General features: G+C 36.8%; 1 protein-coding gene across 1 annotated transcript in view; it reads right to left on the bottom strand.

Annotated features, from left to right (window-relative positions):
• Positions 1 to 20,123, bottom strand: part of LOC115161952 (thyrotropin receptor-like) — a 46,920-nt gene extending 26,797 nt beyond the window's left edge. Inside the window, exons 1-4 of the mRNA XM_029712807.1 lie at positions 19,527 to 20,123; positions 18,788 to 18,859; positions 18,481 to 18,555; positions 1,522 to 1,596 (exon numbers count right to left, since the gene is read on the bottom strand). Coding sequence (XP_029568667.1) covers positions 1,522 to 1,596; positions 18,481 to 18,555; positions 18,788 to 18,859; positions 19,527 to 19,699 — 395 coding nt within the window. The 5' untranslated portion in view covers positions 19,700 to 20,123. The remainder of the gene's footprint in view (positions 1 to 1,521; positions 1,597 to 18,480; positions 18,556 to 18,787; positions 18,860 to 19,526) is intronic.
• Between the last annotated feature and the right edge of the window lie 286 nt (positions 20,124 to 20,409).

Genomic DNA, 20,409 nt, shown 5'->3' with positions numbered 1-20,409 from the left:
TTTATTCCTGGTGTTTCTATTTTTATTTGTTTCATCTTAATCTTTAACTCTGCGTTGTTGGAAGGGGACCCGTATTGCCTGACGACTCAAACTGTATTAATCTGCTGCACTATCATCCGCTAAATACTTCAGTCTGAGGCTGATGTCATTTAAGTTGTTTGTGGTGACGTCAGAATAAGGGGCGTTGTACACATAGAATTAGGAATTAGAATACTAATAATGAGTAATTGAATAGGATCTCTATGGTTGTACAAAACAAAGTCATCAGCGATTGGATAATTTCTAACCAATTAGAGTATCAAAGCCAATGACACATTTCTAAAACAGTGTTTCACCCACGTACGTTTTGGCTCTGGCCCATCCCATCGGTTTCTGGGACTAATCAGACGGTCTAGAATGGATTTCCATTCTAGATATTGTCGGGGAGGTACTCAGATCCAGACTCATTGCGGATAAGAAACTAATGTCTGTGGGCGTGGCGTAGGAGTTTGTTTAGCCAGGCAACCGTAAGTAAGCATTTCACTGTGAGTCTACACCTTTTGTTTACAAAGCATGTGACAAATACAATTTGATGTGATTTGATGAAAAGATCCTAAGTAAAGTTATATCTATGATGTCATCAGGAGTACCCCTTTAATGAAAAAACCTGAAGTAATTGCAGCGTTCCAGCAATTCCTGCACACCACTATAATCAACAATTTGTCATTCAGCCACTTATACTAACCGGTAAATTATATATGATAAAGTATAATTTACTTTATGTATAAAGGTGCTGCCAAGACAACCATGGGACCAGGTAGCTCAGTTGGTAGAGAATGGAGCATGGTGCGCACATGAAAGTAAGTTGCTTGGGATAAAAGTGTCTGCTAAATGGCATAAATGATTAAATAAAATGATTATAAATTAGGTAGCCTAAGTGAAGCCTGAAACTAATGCATCGTCCTCTAAAAGGACAGGAGAATATCAACATGAACAAGACAACACTTCATCGCTGAAAGGGCTCCTGGGAGACATTCACTAAGTGACTGGACCATTGATTCTTTTAGCCATAACACAGTTCTCTGCTTCTTCCTTTTCTTGAACATGTGTGGAAGTTTTTACTTGATTTTTATGGTAGCACCTGAGTTTTTACTTGACTTCTATTGTAGCAGAGGTGGTTTGCAGCTTTCTTAAGGGGTAATGGACCTTATTCACAGCAGAATGTTCTACCATAAACAGCTGGTGTGGGTAGCTGATAAATGGTTGGGTCTTTTTAAAAACATCACAGACTAGAATGTTTTTTACGAGTACCCAAATACAAATAATAATCGTTGCGGTGTGAAGCGGTTTTCGATCTGCAGGGTTTATGCATGGCAGCACATTGATTCTTACCCCATAAAAAATGATGAACGTAAAACATTTCATGTGAATAAGGTCCGAAGCTGCCATGACAGTTAATGGTTGCATCAAAATAGGTTCTTAGTCAACTTACCTGGTAAAATAAGGGTAAATAAATTAAATGAAATAATTTCCCCCACTTACAGGTACTTTAAGTTTGTGAGGTCCTTGAATGCCTCTGGGTCAATGTAGGACAGGCTCCTGATACTCCTTATTTCTCTGTGACAAACACACACACACACACACAAACACACACACACACACACACACACACACACACACACACACACACACACACACACACACACAGCAAATTAATGTGATGCGCACACAATTGAACAACAACCAACACCACAGCACACAGTCCAAAATGTCCATAATTTTACTATGTTACCATGTTCTATGTTACCATGTTCTATGTTACCACATTACCATGTTCTATGTTACCATGTTCTATGTTACCACGTTACCACGTTACCATGTTCTATGTTATCATGTTACCATGTTCTATGTTACCATGTGCAATGTTACCATGTTCTATGTTCAATGTTACTATGTTACCATGTTCTATGTTATCATGTAACCATGTTCTATGTTACCACGTTACCATGTTCTATGTTACCATGTTCTATGTTACCATGTGCAATGTTACCATGTTCTATGTTCAATGTTACTATGTTACCATGTTCTATGTTACCATGTAACCATGTTCTATGTTACTATGTTCTATGTTACCACGTTACCATGTTCTATGTTACCATGTTCTATGTTACCATGTTCTATGTTACCATGTAACCATGTTCTATGTTACCACGTTACCATGTTCTATGTTACCATGTTCTATGTTACCATGTGCAATGTTACCATGTTCTATGTTACCACGTTACCACCTTACCATGTTCTATGTTACCATGTTCTATGTTATCATGTTACCATGTTCTATGTTACCATGTGCAATGTTACCATGTTCTATGTTCAATGTTACTATGTTACCATGTTCTATGTTACCATGTAACCATGTTCTATGTTACCATGTAACCATGTTCTATGTTACTATGTTCTATGTTACCACGTTACCATGTTCTATGTTACCATGTTCTATGTTACCATGTTACCATGTTCTATGTTACCTTGTTACCATGTTCTATGTTACCATGTTATATGTTTAATGTTACCATGTTACCATGTTCTACGTTACCGTGTTACCATGGTACCATGTTCTATGTTACCATGTTCTATGTTACAATGTTACCATGTTCTATGTTGCCATGTTCTATGTTGCCTTGTTGCCATGTTCTATGTTACCATGTTCTATGTTATCTTGTTACCATGTTGCCATGTTACCATGTTACCATGTTGCCATGTTACCATGTTCTATGTTACCATGTTACCATGTTACCATGTTACCATGTTGCCATGTTACCATGTTTCCATGTTACCATGTTGCCATGTTCTATGTTGCCATGTTCTATGTTGCCTTGTTGCCATGATCTATGTTACCATGTTCTATGTTGCCATGTTGCCATGTTGCCATGTTACCATGTTGCCATGTTGCCATGTTGCCATGTTACCATGTTACCATGTTCTATGTTACCATGTTGCCATGTTACCATGTTTCCATGTTCTATGTTACCATGTTACAATGTTGCCATGCTGCCATGTTACTATGTTGCCATGTTCTATGTTACCATGTTGCCATGCTACCATGTTGCCATATTACCATGTTCTATGTTACCATGTTGCCATGTTACCATTTTCTATGTTACCATGTTGTCATGTTCTATGTTACCGTGTTCTATGTTCAATGCTACTATGTTACCATGTTCAATGTTGCCATGTTTTATGTTACCATGTTCTACGTTACCTTGTTGCCATGTTCAATGTTACCATGTTGCCATGTTCTATGCTACCATGTTGCCATGTTACCATGTTTTATGTTACCATGTTCTATGTTACCATGTTCTATGTTACCATGTTACCACATTTCCATGTTACCATGTTCTATGTTACCATGTTACCATGTTACCATGTTCTATTTGACCATGTTACCATGTTCTATTTGACCATGTTACCATGTTCTATGTTACCATGTTACCATGTTCTATGTTACCATGTTCAATGTTACTATGTTACCATGTTCTATGTTACTATGTATCCATGTTCTATGTTACCATGTTCTATGTTACCATGTTACCATGTTCTATGTTACCACATTTCCATGTTACCATGTTCTATGTTACCATGTTACCATGTTACCATGTTCTATTTGACCGTGTTACCATGTTCTATTTGACCATGTTACCATGTTCTATGTTACCATGTTCTATGTTACCATGTAACCATGTTCTATGTTACCACGTTACCATGTTCTATGTTACCATGTTCTATGTTACCATGTGCAATGTTACCATGTTCTATGTTACCACGTTACCACCTTACCATGTTCTATGTTACCATGTTCTATGTTATCATGTTACCATGTTCTATGTTACCATGTGCAATGTTACCATGTTCTATGTTCAATGTTACTATGTTACCATGTTCTATGTTACCATGTAACCATGTTCTATGTTACCATGTAACCATGTTCTATGTTACTATGTTCTATGTTACCACGTTACCATGTTCTATGTTACCATGTTCTATGTTACCATGTTACCATGTTCTATGTTACCTTGTTACCATGTTCTATGTTACCATGTTATATGTTTAATGTTACCATGTTACCATGTTCTACGTTACCGTGTTACCATGGTACCATGTTCTATGTTACCATGTTCTATGTTACAATGTTACCATGTTCTATGTTGCCATGTTCTATGTTGCCTTGTTGCCATGTTCTATGTTACCATGTTCTATGTTATCTTGTTACCATGTTGCCATGTTACCATGTTACCATGTTGCCATGTTACCATGTTCTATGTTACCATGTTACCATGTTACCATGTTACCATGTTGCCATGTTACCATGTTTCCATGTTACCATGTTGCCATGTTCTATGTTGCCTTGTTGCCATGTTCTATGTTGCCTTGTTGCCATGATCTATGTTACCATGTTCTATGTTGCCATGTTGCCATGTTGCCATGTTACCATGTTGCCATGTTGCCATGTTGCCATGTTACCATGTTACCATGTTCTATGTTACCATGTTGCCATGTTACCATGTTTCCATGTTCTATGTTACCATGTTACAATGTTGCCATGCTGCCATGTTACTATGTTGCCATGTTCTATGTTACCATGTTGCCATGCTACCATGTTGCCATATTACCATGTTCTATGTTACCATGTTGCCATGTTACCATTTTCTATGTTACCATGTTGTCATGTTCTATGTTACCGTGTTCTATGTTCAATGCTACTATGTTACCATGTTCAATGTTGCCATGTTTTATGTTACCATGTTCTACGTTACCTTGTTGCCATGTTCAATGTTACCATGTTGCCATGTTCTATGCTACCATGTTGCCATGTTACCATGTTTTATGTTACCATGTTCTATGTTACCATGTTCTATGTTACCATGTTACCACATTTCCATGTTACCATGTTCTATGTTACCATGTTACCATGTTACCATGTTCTATTTGACCATGTTACCATGTTCTATTTGACCATGTTACCATGTTCTATGTTACCATGTTACCATGTTCTATGTTACCATGTTCAATGTTACTATGTTACCATGTTCTATGTTACTATGTATCCATGTTCTATGTTACCATGTTCTATGTTACCATGTTACCATGTTCTATGTTACCACATTTCCATGTTACCATGTTCTATGTTACCATGTTACCATGTTACCATGTTCTATTTGACCGTGTTACCATGTTCTATTTGACCATGTTACCATGTTCTATGTTACCATGTTCTATGTTACCATGTTCAATGTTACTATGTTACCATGTTCTATGTTACCATGTAACCATGTTCTATGTTACCATGTTACCATGTTCTATGTTACCATGTTACATGTTACCATGTTCTATGTTACCATGTTACCATGTTCTATGTTGCCATGTTCTATGTTGCCATGTTACCATGTTCTATGTTACCTTGTTACCATGTTCTATGTTACCATGTTACCATGTGCAATTCTACCATGTTACCATGTTCTATGTTACCATGGTACCATGTTCTATGTTACCATGTTCTATGTCGCCTTGTTGCCATGTTCTATGTTACCATGTAACCATGTCCTATGTTATCTTGTTACCATGTTGCCATGTTACCATATTACCATGTTGCCATGTTACCATGTTACCATGTTCTAGGTTACCATGTTACCAAGTTACCATGTAATATGTTAGCATGTTCTATGTTACCATGTTCAATGTTACTATGTTACCATGTTCTATGTTACCATGTAACCATGTTCTATGTTACCATGTTACCATGTTCTATGTTACGATGTTACACGTTACCATGTTCTATGTTACCATGTTCTATGTTCAATGTTACTATGTTACCATGTTCAATGTTACTATGTTACCATGTTCTATGTTACCATGTTCTATGTTACCATGTAACCATGTTCTATGTTACCATTTTCTATGTTACCATGTTCTATGTTACCACGTTAACATGTTCTATGTTGCCATGTTCTATGTTACCATGTTACCATGTTCTATGTTACCTTGTTACCATGTTCTATGTTACCATGTTCAATGCTACCATGTTACCATGTTCTATGTTACCATGGTACCATGTTCTATGTTACCATGTTCTATGTTACAATGTTACCATGTTCTATGTCGCCTTGTTGCCATGTTCTGTTACCATGTTACCATGTCCTATGTTATCTTGTTACCATGTTGCCATGTTACCATATTACCATGTTGCCATGTTGCCATGTTACCATGTTCTAGGTTACCATGTTACCAAGTTACCATGTTATATGTTACCATGTTACCATGTTCTATGTTACCATGTTCAATGTTACACGTTACCATGTTCTATGTTACCATGTTCTATGTTCAATGTTACTATGTTACCATGTTCAATGTTACTATGTTACCATGTTCTATGTTAGCATGTAACCATGTTCTATGTTACCATGTTCTATGTTACCACGTTAACATGTTCTATGTTGCCATGTTCTATGTTACCATGTTACCATGTTCTATGTTACCTTGTTACCATGTTCTATGTTACAATGTTACCATGTTCTATGTTACCTTGTTACCATGTTCTATGTTACCATGTTACCATGTTCAATGCTACCATGTTGCCATATTCTATGTTACCATGGTACCATGTTCTATGTTACAATGTTACCATGTTCTATGTCACCTTGTTGCCATGTTCTATGTTACCATGTTACCATGTCCTATGTTACCATATTACCATGTTCTATGTTACCATGTAACCATGTTCTATGTTACCATGTTCTATGTTACCATGTTACACGTTACCATGTTCTATGTTACCATGTTCTATGTTCAATGTTACTATGTTTCCATGTTCTATGTTACCACGTTAACATGTTCTATGTTGCCATGTTCTATGTTACCATGTTACCATGTTCTATGTTACCTTGTTACCATGTTCTATGTTACCATGTTACCATGTTCAATGCTACCATGTTACCATGTTCTATGTTACCATGGTACCGTGTTCTATGTTACCATGTTCTATGTTACAATGTTACCATGTTCTATGTCGCCTTGTTGCCATGTTCTATGTTACCATGTCCTATGTTACCTTGTTACCATGTTGCCATGTTACCATATTACCATGTTACCATGTTCTAGGTTACCATGTTACCATGTTACCAAGTTACCATTTTCTATGTTACCATATTACCATGTTTCCATGTTACCATGTTACCATGTCCTATGTTACCATGTTACCATGTTCTATGTTACCATGTAACCATGTTCTATGTTACCATGTTCTATGTTACCATGTTACACGTTACCATGTTCTATGTTACCATGTTCTATGTTCAATGTTACTATGTTTCCATGTTCTATGTTACCACGTTAACATGTTCTATGTTGCCATGTTCTATGTTACCATGTTACCATGTTCTATGTTACCTTGTTACCATGTTCTATGTTACCATGTTAACATGTTCAATGCTACTATGTTACCATGTTCTATGTTACCATGGTACCGTGTTCTATGTTACCATGTTTTATGTTACAATGTTACCATGTTCTATGTCGCCTTGTTGCCATGTTCTATGTTACCATGTCCTATGTTACCTTGTTACCATGTTGCCATGTTACCATATTACCATGTTACCATGCTCTAGGTTACCATGTTACCATGTTACCAAGTTACCATTTTCTATGTTACCATATTACCATGTTTCCATGTTACCATGTTACCATGTTCTATGTTACCATGTTGCCATGTTCTATGTTACCATTTTACCATGTTGCCATGTTACCATGTTGCCATGTTGCCATGTTACCATGTTGCCATGTTACCATGTTCTATGTTACCATGTTGCCATGTTCTATGTTACCATGTTACCATGTTGCCATGCTGCCATGTTGCCATGTTGCCATGTTACAATTTTCTATGTTACCATGTTGTCATGTTCTATGTTACCATGTTCTATGTTACCATGTTGCCATGTTCTATGTTACCATGTTACCATGTTGCCATGTTAGCATGTTCTATGTTACCATGTTGCCATGTTGCCATGTTACCATGTTACCATGTTACCATGTTGCCATGTTACCATGTTGCCATTTTACCATGTTCTATGTTACCATGTTGCCATGTTCTACGTTACCATGTTACCATGTTACCATGTTGCCATGTTACCATGTTCTATGTTACCATGTTGCCATTTTCTATGTTACCATGTTGTCATGTTCTATGTTACCATGTTCTATGTTACCATGTTGCCATGTTACCATGTTGCCATGTTCTATGTTACCATGTTACCATGTTGCCATGTTCTATGTTCCCATGTTGCCATGTTACCATGTTCTATGTTACCATGTTGCCATTTTCTATGTTACCATGTTACCATGTTCTATGTCACCATGTTCTATGTCACCATGTTCATTTGTTACCATGTTCTATGTTACTGTGTTAACATGTTCTATGTTACCATGTCCTATGTTACCATGTTCTATGTTACCATGTCCAATGTTACCATGTTCTATGTTACCATATTACCATGTTCTATGTTACCATGTTCTATGTTACCATGTTCTATGTTGCCATGTCACCATGTTCTATGTTACCATGTCACAATGTTCTATGTTACCATGTTGCCATGTTCTATGTTCTATGTTACCATGTTCTATGTTAGCATGTTACCATGTTCTATGTTACCATGTTCTACGTTACCATGTTGCCATGTTCTATGTTACCATGTCACCATGTCAGCATGTTCTATGTTACCATGTTCTATGTCACCATGTTCTATGTTACCATGTTCTATGTTAGCATGTTACCATGTTCTATGTTACCTTGTTACCATGTTCTATGTTACCATGTTACCATGTTCAATGCTACCATGGTACCATGTTCTATGTTACCATGTTCTATGTCGCCTTGTTGCCATGTTCTATGTTACAATGTTACCATGTTCTATGTCGCCTTGTTGCCATGTTCTATGTTACCATGTTACCAAGTTCTATGTTACCATGTTACCAAGTTCCATGTTACCATGTTCTCACATTTCCATGTTACCATGTTCTATGTTACCATGTTACCATGTTCTATTTGACCATGTTACCATGTTCTATTTGACCATGTTACCATGTTCTATGTTACCATGTTACCATGTTCTATGTTACCATATTCAATGTTACCATGTAACCATGTTCTATGTTACCATGTTACATGTTACCATGTTCTATGTTACCATGTTACCATGTTCTATGTTGCCATGTTCTATGTTACCATGTTACCATGTTCTATGTTACCATGGTACCATGTTCTATGTTACCATGTTCTATGTTACAATGTTACCATGTTCTATGTCGCCTTGTTGCCATGTTCTATGTTACCATGTTACCATGTCCTATGTTATCTTGTTACCATGTTGCCATGTTACCATATTACCATGTTGCCATGTTACCATGTTCTAGGTTACCATGTTACCAAGTTACCATGTTCTATGTTACCATGTTACCATGTTCTATGTTACCATGTTCAATGTTACTATGTTACCATGTTCTATGTTACCATGTAACCATGTTCTATGTTACCATGTTACCATGTTCTATGTTACCATGTTCTATGTTCAATGTTACTATGTTACCATGTTCAATGTTACTATGTTACCATGTTCTATGTTACCATGTAACCATGTTCTAGGTTACCATGTTCTATTTTACCACGTTAACATGTTCTATGTTGCCATGTTCTATGTTACCATGTTACCATGTTCTATGTTACCTTGTTACCATGTTCTATGTTACCATGTTACCATGTTCAATGCTACCATGTTACCATGTTCTATGTTACCATGGTACCATGTTCTATTTTACCATGTTCTATGTTACAATGTTACCATGTTCTATGTCGCCTTGTTGCCATGTTCTATGTTACCATGTTACCATGTCCTATGTTATTTTGTTACCATGTTGCCATGTTACCATGTTGCCATGTTGCCATGTTACCATGTTCTAGGTTACCATGTTACCATGTTCTATGTTACCATGTTACCATGTTCTATGTTACCATGTTCAATGTTACTATGTTACCATGTAACCATGTTCTATGTTACCATGTTACCATGTTCTATGTTACCATGTTACACGTTACCATGTTCTATGTTACCATGTTCTATGTTCAATGTTACTATGTTACCATGTTCTATGTTACCATGTAACCATGTTCTATGTTACCATGTTCTATGTTACCACGTTAACATGTTCTATGTTGCCATGTTCTATGTTACCATGTTACCATGTTCTATGTTACCTTGTTACCATGTTCTATGTTACCATGTTACCATGTTCAATGCTACCATGTTACCATGTTCTATGTTACCATGGTACCATGTTACCATGTTACCATGTCCTATGTTACCATGTTACCATGTTCTATATTACCATGTTCAATGTTACTATGTTACCATGTTCTATGTTACCATGTAACCATGTTCTATGTTACCATGTTCTATGTTACCATGTTACACGTTACCATGTTCTATGTTACCATGTTCTATGTTCAATGTTACTATGTTACCATGTTCAATGTTACTATGTTACCATGTTCAATGTTACTATGTTACCATGTTCTATGTTACCACGTTAACATGATCTATGTTGCCATGTTCTATGTTACCATGTTACCATGTTCTATGTTACCTTGTTACCATGTTCTATGTTACCATGTTACCATGTTCAATGCTACCATGTTACCATGTTCTATGTTACCATGGTACCATGTTCTATGTTACCATGTTCTATGTTACAATGTTATCATGTTCTATGTCGCCTTGTTGCCATGTTCTATGTTACCATGTTCTATGTTACAATGTTACCATGTTCTATGTTGCCTTGTTGCCATGTTCTATGTTACCATGTTACAATGTTACTATGTTACCATGTTCTATGTTACCATGTATCCATGTTCTATGTTACCATGTTCTATGTTACCACGTTAACATGTTCTATGTTACCATGTTACATGTTACCATGTTCTATGTTACCATGTTCAATGCTACTATGTTACCATGTTCAATGTTGCCATGTTTTATGTTACCATGTTCTATGTTACCTTGTTACCATGTTCAATGTTACCATGTTGCCATGTTCTATGCTACCATGTTACCATGTTTTATGTTACCATGTTCTATGTTACCATGTTACCATGTTCTATGTTACCATGTTACCACATTTCCATGTTACCATGTTCTATGTTACCATGTTACCATGTCACCATGTTACCATGTCACCATGTTCTATTTGACCATGTTACCATGTTCTATTTGACCATGTTACCATGTTACCATGTTCTATGTTACCATGTTCAATGTTACTATGTTACCATGTTCTATGTTAACATGTAACCATGTTCTATGTTACCATGTTCTATGTTACCATGTTACATGTTACCATGTTCTATGTTCAATGTTACTATGTTACCATGTTCAATGTTACTATGTTACCATGTTCTATGTTACCATGTATCCATGTTCTATGTTACCACATTAACATGTTCTATGTTACCATGTTCTATGTTACCATGTTCTATGTTCAATGTTACTATGTTACCATGTTCAATGTTGCAATGTTTTATGTTACCATGTTCTATGTTACCATGTTCTATGTTACCATGTTCTATGTTACCATGTTCTACTTTACCTTGTTACCATGTTCAATGTTACCATGTTGCCATGTTCTATGCTACCATGTTGCCATGTTACCATGTTTTATGTTACCATGTTCTATGTTACCATGTTACCATGTTCTATTTGACCATGTTACCATGTTCTATGTTACCATGTTCTATGTTACCATGTTCAATGTTACTATGTTACCATGTTCTATGTTACCATGTAACCATGTTCTATGTTACCATGTTACCATGTTCTATGTTACCATGTTACATGTTACCATGTTCTATGTTACCATGTTACCATGTTCTATGTTGCCATGTTCTATGTTGCCATGTTACCATGTTCTATGTTACCTTGTTACCATGTTCTATGTTACCATGTGCAATTCTACCATGTTACCATGTTCTATGTTACCATGGTACCATGTTCTATGTTACCATGTTCTATGTCGCCTTGTTGCCATGTTCTATGTTACAATGTTACCATGTTCTATGTCGCCTTGTTGCCATGTTCTATGTTACCATGTTACCAAGTTCTATGTTACCATGTTACCAAGTTCCATGTTACCATGTTCTCACATTTCCATGTTACCGTGTTCTATGTTACCATGTTACCATGTTCTATTTGACCATGTTACCATGTTCTATTTGACCATGTTACCATGTTCTATGTTACCATGTTACCATGTTCTATGTTACCATATTCAATGTTACTATGTTACCATGTTCTATGTTACCATGTAACCATGTTCTATGTTACCATGTTACATGTTACCATGTTCTATGTTACCATGTTACCATGTTCTATGTTGCCATGTACTATGTTACCATGTTACCATGTTCTATGTTACCATGGTACCATGTTCTATGTTACCATGTTCTATGTTACAATGTTACCATGTTCTATGTCGCCTTGTTGCCATGTTCTATGTTACCATTTTACCATGTGCTATGTTATCTTGTTACCATGTTGCCAGGTTACCATATTACCATGTTGCCATGTTGCCATGTTACCATGTTCTAGGTTACCATGTTACCAAGTTACCATGTTCTATGTTACCATGTTACCATGTTCTATGTTACCATGTTCAATGTTACTATGTTACCATGTTCTATGTTACCATGTAACCATGTTCTATGTTACCATGTTACCATGTTACACGTTACCATGTTCTATGTTACCATGTTCTATGTTCAATGTTACTATGTTATCATGTTCAATGTTACTATGTTACCATGTTCTATGTTACCATGTAACCATGTTCTAGGTTACCATGTTCTATTTTACCATGTTAACATGTTCTATGTTGCCATGTTCTATGTTACCATGTTACCATGTTCTATGTTACCTTGTTACCATGTTCTATGTTACCATGTTACCATGTTCAATGCTACCATGTTACCATGTTCTATGTTACCATGGTACCATGTTCTATGTTACCATGTTCTATGTTACAATGTTACCATGTTCTATGTCGCCTTGTTGCCATGTTCTATGTTACCATGTTACCATGTCCTATGTTATCTTGTTACCATGTTGCCATGTTACCATATTACCTTGTTGCCATGTTGCCATGTTACCATGTTCTAGGTTACCATGTTACCATGTTCTATGTTACCATGTTACCATGTTCTATGTTACCATGTTCAATGTTACTATGTTACCATGTTCTATGTTACCATGTAACCATGTTCTATGTTACCATGTTACCATGTTCTATGTTACCATGTTACACGTTACCATGTTCTATGTTACCATGTTCTATGTTCAATGTTACTATGTTACCATGTTCTATGTTACCATGTAACCATGTTCTATGTTACCATGTTCTATGTTACCACGTTAACATGTTCTATGTTGCCATGTTCTATGTTACCATGTTACCATGTTCTATGTTACCTTGTTACCATGTTCTATGTTACCATGTTACCATGTTCAATGCTACCATGTTACCATGTTCTATGTTACCATGGTACCATGTACTATGTTACCATGTTCTATGTTACAATGTTACCATGTTCTATGTCGCCTTGTTGCCATGTTCTATGTTACCATGTTACCATGTCCTATGTTACCATGTTACCATGTTCAATGTTACTATGTTACCATGTTCTATGTTACCATGTAACCATGTTCTATGTTACCATGTTCTATGTTACCATGTTACATGTTACCATGTTCTATGTTACCATGTTCTATGTTCAATGTTACTATGTTACCATGTTCAATGTTACTATGTTACCATGTTCTATGTTACCATGTAACCATGTTCTATGTTACCATGTTCTATGTTACCATGTTACACATTACCATGTTCTATGTTACCATGTTCTATGTTCAATGTTACTATGTTACCATGTTCAATGTTACTATGTTACCATGTTCTATGTTACCACGTTAACATGTTCTATGTTGCCATGTTCTATGTTACCTTGTTACCATGTTCTATGTTACCATGTTACCATGTTCAATGCTACCATGTTACCATGTTCTATGTTACCATGGTACCATGTTCTATGTTACCATGTTCTATGTTACAATGTTACCATGTTCTATGTCGCCTTGTTGCCATGTTCTATGTTACCATGTCTTATGTTACCTTGTTACCATGTTGCCATGTTACCATATTACCATGTTACCATGTTCTAGGTTACCATGTTACCATGTTACCATGTTCTAGGTTACCATATTACCATGTTACCATGTCCTATGTTACCTTGTTACCATATTACCATGTTTCCATGTTACCATGTTACCATGTTCTATGTTACCATGTTGCCATGTTCTATGTTACCATGTTGCCATGTTACCATGTTGCCATGTTGCCATGTTACCATGTTGCCATGTTACCATGTTCTATGTTACCATGTTGCCATGTTACCATGTTGCCATGCTGCCATGTTGCCATGTTACCATTTTCTATGTTACCATGTTGTCATGTTCTATGTTACCATGTTCTATGTTACCATGTTGCCATGTTCTATGTTACCATGTTACCATGTTGCCATGTTAGCATGTTGCCATGTTACCATGTTCTATGTTACCATGTTGCCATGTTCTATGTTACCATGTTGCCATGTTACCATGTTGCCATGTTGCCATGCTGCCATGTTGCCATGTTGCCATGTTACCATTTTCTATGTTGTCATGTTCTATGTTACCATGTTCTATGTTACCATGTTGCCATGTTCTATGTTACCATGTTACCATGTTGCCATGTTAGCATGTTCTATGTTACCATTTTGCCATGTTGCCATGTTGCCATGTTACCATGTTACCATGTTGCCATGTTACCATGTTGCCATGTTACCATGTTCTATTTTACCATGTTGCCATGTTCTACGTTACCATGTTGCCATGTTCTATGTTACCATGTTGCCATTTTCTATGTTACCATGTTGTCATGTTCTATGTTACCATGTTCTATGTTACCATGTTGCCATGTTACCATGTTGCCATGTTCTATGTTACCATGTTACCATGTTGCCATGTTCTATGTTACCATGTTGCCATGTTACCATGTTCTATGTTACCATGTTGCCATTTTCTATGTTACCATGTTGTCATGTTCTATGTTACCATGTTCTATGTTACCATGTTGCCATGTTACCATGTTGCCATGTTCTATGTTACCATGTTGCCATGTTACCATTTTCTATGTTACCATGTTGTCATGTTCTATGTTACCATGGTCTATGTTACCGTGTTGCCATGTTACCATGTTCAATGTTACCATGTTACCATGTTATATGCTACCATGTTCTATGTTACCATGTTACCATGTCACCATGTTACCATGTTCTATGTTACCATGTTACCACATTTCCATGTTCTATGTTACCATGTTACCATGTTCTATGTTACCATGTTCTATGTTACCATGTCCTATGTTACCATGTTACCATGTCACCATGTTCTATGTTACCATGTTACCATGTTCTATTTGACCATGTTGCAATGTTCTATGTTACCATGTTGCTATGTTCTATGTTACCATGTTCTATGTTACCATGTTCTATGTTACCACGTTACCATGTTTTATGTTACCATGTTCTATGTTACCATGTCACCATGTTCTATGTTACCATGGTACCATGTTCTATGTTACCATGTTCTATGTTACAATGTTACCATGTTCTATGTTGCCACGTTAACATGTTCTATGTTATCTTGTTGCCATTTTACCATGTTACCATGTTCTATGTTACCATGTTACCATGTTCCCATGTTGCCATGTTACCAAGTTACCATGTTACCAAGTTACCATGTTACCATGTTCTATGTTACCATATTACCATGTTACCATGTTCTATGTTACCATTTTGCCATGTTCTATGTTACCATGTTACCATGTTGCCATGCTGCCATGTTGCCATGTTACCATGTTGCCATGTTACCATTTTCTATGTTGCCTTGTTACCATGTTTTATGTTACCATGTTCTATGTTACCATGTCACCATGTTATCATGTTCTATGTTACCATGTTACCACATTTCCATGTTACCATGTTCTATGTTACCATGTTCTATGTCACCATGGTCTATGTTACCATGTTCTATGTTACTGTGTTACCATGTTCTATGTTACCATGTCCTATGTTACCATGTTCTATGTTACCATGTCCTATGCTACCATGTTCTATGTTACCATATTACCATGTTTTATGTTACCATGTTCTATGTTACCATGTTCTATGTTGCCATGTCACCATGTTCTATGTTACCATGTCACCATATTCCATGTTACCATGTTGCCATGTTCTATGTTCTATGTTACCATGTTCTATGTTAGCATGTTACCATGTTCTATGTTACCATGTTCTATGTTACCATGTTGCCATGTTCTATGTTACCATGTCACCATGTCAGCATGTTCTATGTTACCATGTTCTATGTCACCATGTTCTATGTTACCATGTTACCATGTTCTATGTTACCATGTCCTATGTTACTATGTTCTATGTTACCATGTTACCATGTTCTATGTTACCATGTTCTATGTTACCATGTTGCCATGTCACCATGTTCTATGTTACCATGTCACCATGTTCTATGTTACCATGTTGCCATGTTCTATGTTCTATGTTACCATGTTACCATGTTCTATGTTAGCATGTTACCATGTTCTATGTTACCATGTTTTATATTACTATGTTACCATGTTCTATGTTACCATGTCAGCATGTTCTATGTTACCATGTTCTATGTTACCATGTTCTATGTTAGCATGTTACCATGTTCTATGTCACCATGTTCTATGTTACCATGTTGCCATGTTCTATGTTCTATGTTACCATGTTACCATGTTCTATGTTAGCATGTTACCATGTTCTATGTTAGCATGTTACCATGTTCTATGTTACCATGTTGCCATGTTCTATGTTACCATGTCACCATGTCAGCATGTTCTATGTTACCATGTTCTATGTTACCGTGTTCTATGTTAGCATGTTACCATGTTCTATGTCACCATGTTCTATGTTACCATGTTCTATGTTAGCATGTTACCATGTTCTATGTTACCATGTTGCCATGTTACCATGTCACCATGTTCTATGTTACCATGTTGCCAGTGCCAAACACATTTCTACCATACTGGAACATAATCATAATCACCCAGGAAGAGAAAAGATTGGGTTGGATCAGTAATCCTCGCCCCTGTTTTGGTAAAAAGCTGAGGGATGGGGCTGGAGAAATGTAAACACTCTCAAATTCATAGACAGAGCTACGGATGCAAGGACTGACCATCCATGATATCCAAAGTATAGTTTTAACCATGTTCTGAGGCTATATAGTGTTTGTTTACATTTAATATGTTTATAAACATTGGGGTAAAACAAGCTTTTATTTTGGGTTCTTATGGGGTACAACAGCTGAACTAAGCTCATGAGACATTTATAAGTAATGTTCACTAAGAATCAATGGGTACATATCATTAACTTAGAAGTCAAAAAAATGATGTAGCAGCTGCATATTGCCTCTTGAGAAGACACATTTCAGTCGAATGTAGTCAGTTGTGCAACTGAGTAGGTATCCCCTTTCCCTTTCCTTAAGCCACAACCCAGAGTCTGTGCATGTCTACCGTGGCTGTCTGGGAGACTGCAACCATTCAAACCACAACAAAAACAGCGTCTGTGCAGGGCCGGACTAACCAAATCTGGGGCCCTAGGCATTAACATTTTAGAACCCAATACTCTTTAGAACCCCGTACTCTTTAGAACCCCGTACTCTTTAGAACCCCGTACTCTTTAGAACCCTGTACTCTTGGTGGCAGAAAGAAATGTTTGCTGTTTTAAAACAAAATTCCTGCAATTCTACACATTTTGCCTTTGGGCTGAGAGAAAAATGTGCTTATATTTCCTGTAGATTTACACATTTCGACATGGCTTATGCCTTTTTCTTATGTTATCTGAGTGACTCAAACATTAAAACAAAATCAGTGGATGTCACCTGGGGCCCCGGGGCATGCGATCTGGTCGGTAATCTGGGCCCTGCCTCTGTGCCGGCCGTTGTGAATTCATGTAAATGCATGCATCCAATAATTATTCAGTCTCTCGTTTGGTCACGTAATTTATATTTCCCTGTCTAAACCTTTTAGGCTAAACAACGATTCAGGCACCTCCTGTTCCAATTCCAAACCACATGGTTGGGCTAAAAGAGCCTCCAATTCCAAACCACATACCGTTGGGCTAAAACACAAACTCTGGATGGTAGATTGGAGGCTCTATATGCGCTGCAACCCTAAACTGAGGTAGATAGATATATGAGATAAGAGAGAGATGGGTTTCCGAAGAAAAAAGAGAGACTGTGGCGGGGCCGCCTAACCTAATGTACTTACATGTGGATAGCCTTGGGCAGCTTGTGAAAGGAATGTCTCTCCAGACTCGTCAGACTTTCATCATCTGAGATGTAACTGATTGGGAAAATATAGAATGGAAATGTAGAACTTTTTCACTGCAAGAACAGATTGGATAGTAGTACATTGTAAACAGCTACATCTACATCAGTCACTGGCTGTTCCCCTGTAGGCCCTATGGAAGTGTATGGATGTGAGATAATCAATGATGGGCTGTTCAGTTCTATGATATTATACCTTTTCTACTACAGATATAACATAGTAGCATATGTTACAAACAATAACCTACATGTGAGAGATGTTGATCAAGTTGGCGAAGGCATCCTGAGATATGGAGGTCAGTCTTGTCTCCACAAGCCACCTGTTGTGATAATACATCGATAATAATGTTGCATTTGTATAGTGCTTTTCATTTCATTTGTGTTGTACGTGTAAAGGTATACATTCTAGTTTTCACATCTCTATAATATCCCTGCAACACTTTATTATACCGCATTAGCTTTTTTTCTTTGTTCTAATTTAGTTATCTGCAAATACAAAGTAACTATTGCCTGACCTGTCACATCCATAGACATTATATAGATAATATAAACATATTCTGGGGCTATGGGATGATGGTTACTGGTCAGTGTAGATCTGCAGAGAGAGAGAGGGATTGTTCTGTCGACATAGTATCCAATAGAAGCTGATTAATAATAATAATAATAATAATAATAGATTATACACATTTACAAGATGAGAATACCTTCTATGTATGTTGGGTAATGATAAAAACAGACAGCTGTGTTAAACCCATGAGATAAGAACCAATAGGTAAATATAAACAATTCAAATCACCAGTTGAACAGATTTCTTGAATCCCAGACTGTAGTTTAAAACTAAATCCCACTACCAGGTATTATTCGTCGTATGTCAATTAAGTGAACTTCTCTTTTGCTGAGTTAATCCTTTAAATCAGCATCACTTCGACTGACTGACAGGGCAGGTAAAAAGAAACACTAGAAAGATACGGAAACGAGTGTACTTACAACTCTTTAGTGCTGGGATGGAATGCAGGTAGGACGTCAATTTCGAAGCATGACACTGTTTTCGTACTGTACCATTTGGTGCAGTCGCAAAAAGTTGGGCAAACGTCGATGTTATCAGTTGTATCGACCGGTGAAGCGATGAAAAGTATAAACATACGAATAATCAGATTCATTTTTAGATATATTACCCAATGGATATCCTCGCTCATTATTTGGTATTGCGTGAAGCCTATGAACGCATATTCGGCACATTAAAGTTTAATTTCCAATGTCAAGGTATATTAAAGTTGTATTCGCCCGTATAGCATCTCATGTAGACATGTACTCCCAAGTTAAATCAATGTCAAATTTGATAGAGATGCGGTATGGGGGCGTTCCGTTCATATGAAACTTGCGTGTGTTGAACATGGCTGAATCACACCGAATGGGGAGGGTGAGTTATTTTTACTTTTCTGTGCGTGGTACTGTAGGTAATTTATTGGGGATATGCAGTTCCAATAATATTTTCATATTGGACAGATTGTAGGATCTGGGGACAGGAGATTTGTAGATTCATACGAACCATCCAGGCAAGATTTCCCGATGACGATGCATTGTACAAAATAACGGCTGTAGACGTCACACACGTTTCCCAAAACACCACTTAGTGCACTCGATACAAACTGAAATGTATCTGTGTCGTTACAAGAGCTGCAATGCTGACAATGATTCTGGAATAAAGGCTAAAGAGTTATCTGTAACTCTTTAGAGTATAGCTATTCAAAGTTATCTTTTTTTTAATATTCGTTTTTTTTACGTAGAAGAAATGTTCTGTAGCCTGTTATGTATTTGTCTGTACTATATGTTTGCAATGTGCTATGTATTCTAAGTATTTTATCGTGCT

Source organism: Salmo trutta, chromosome 25 (genome assembly GCF_901001165.1).
Source record: "Salmo trutta chromosome 25, fSalTru1.1, whole genome shotgun sequence".
In the NCBI taxonomy this organism is placed as follows: Eukaryota; Metazoa; Chordata; class Actinopteri; order Salmoniformes; family Salmonidae; genus Salmo; species Salmo trutta.
The sequence above is the reverse complement of the archived record's forward strand: the minus strand, read 5'-3'. Positions and strand labels throughout refer to the sequence as shown.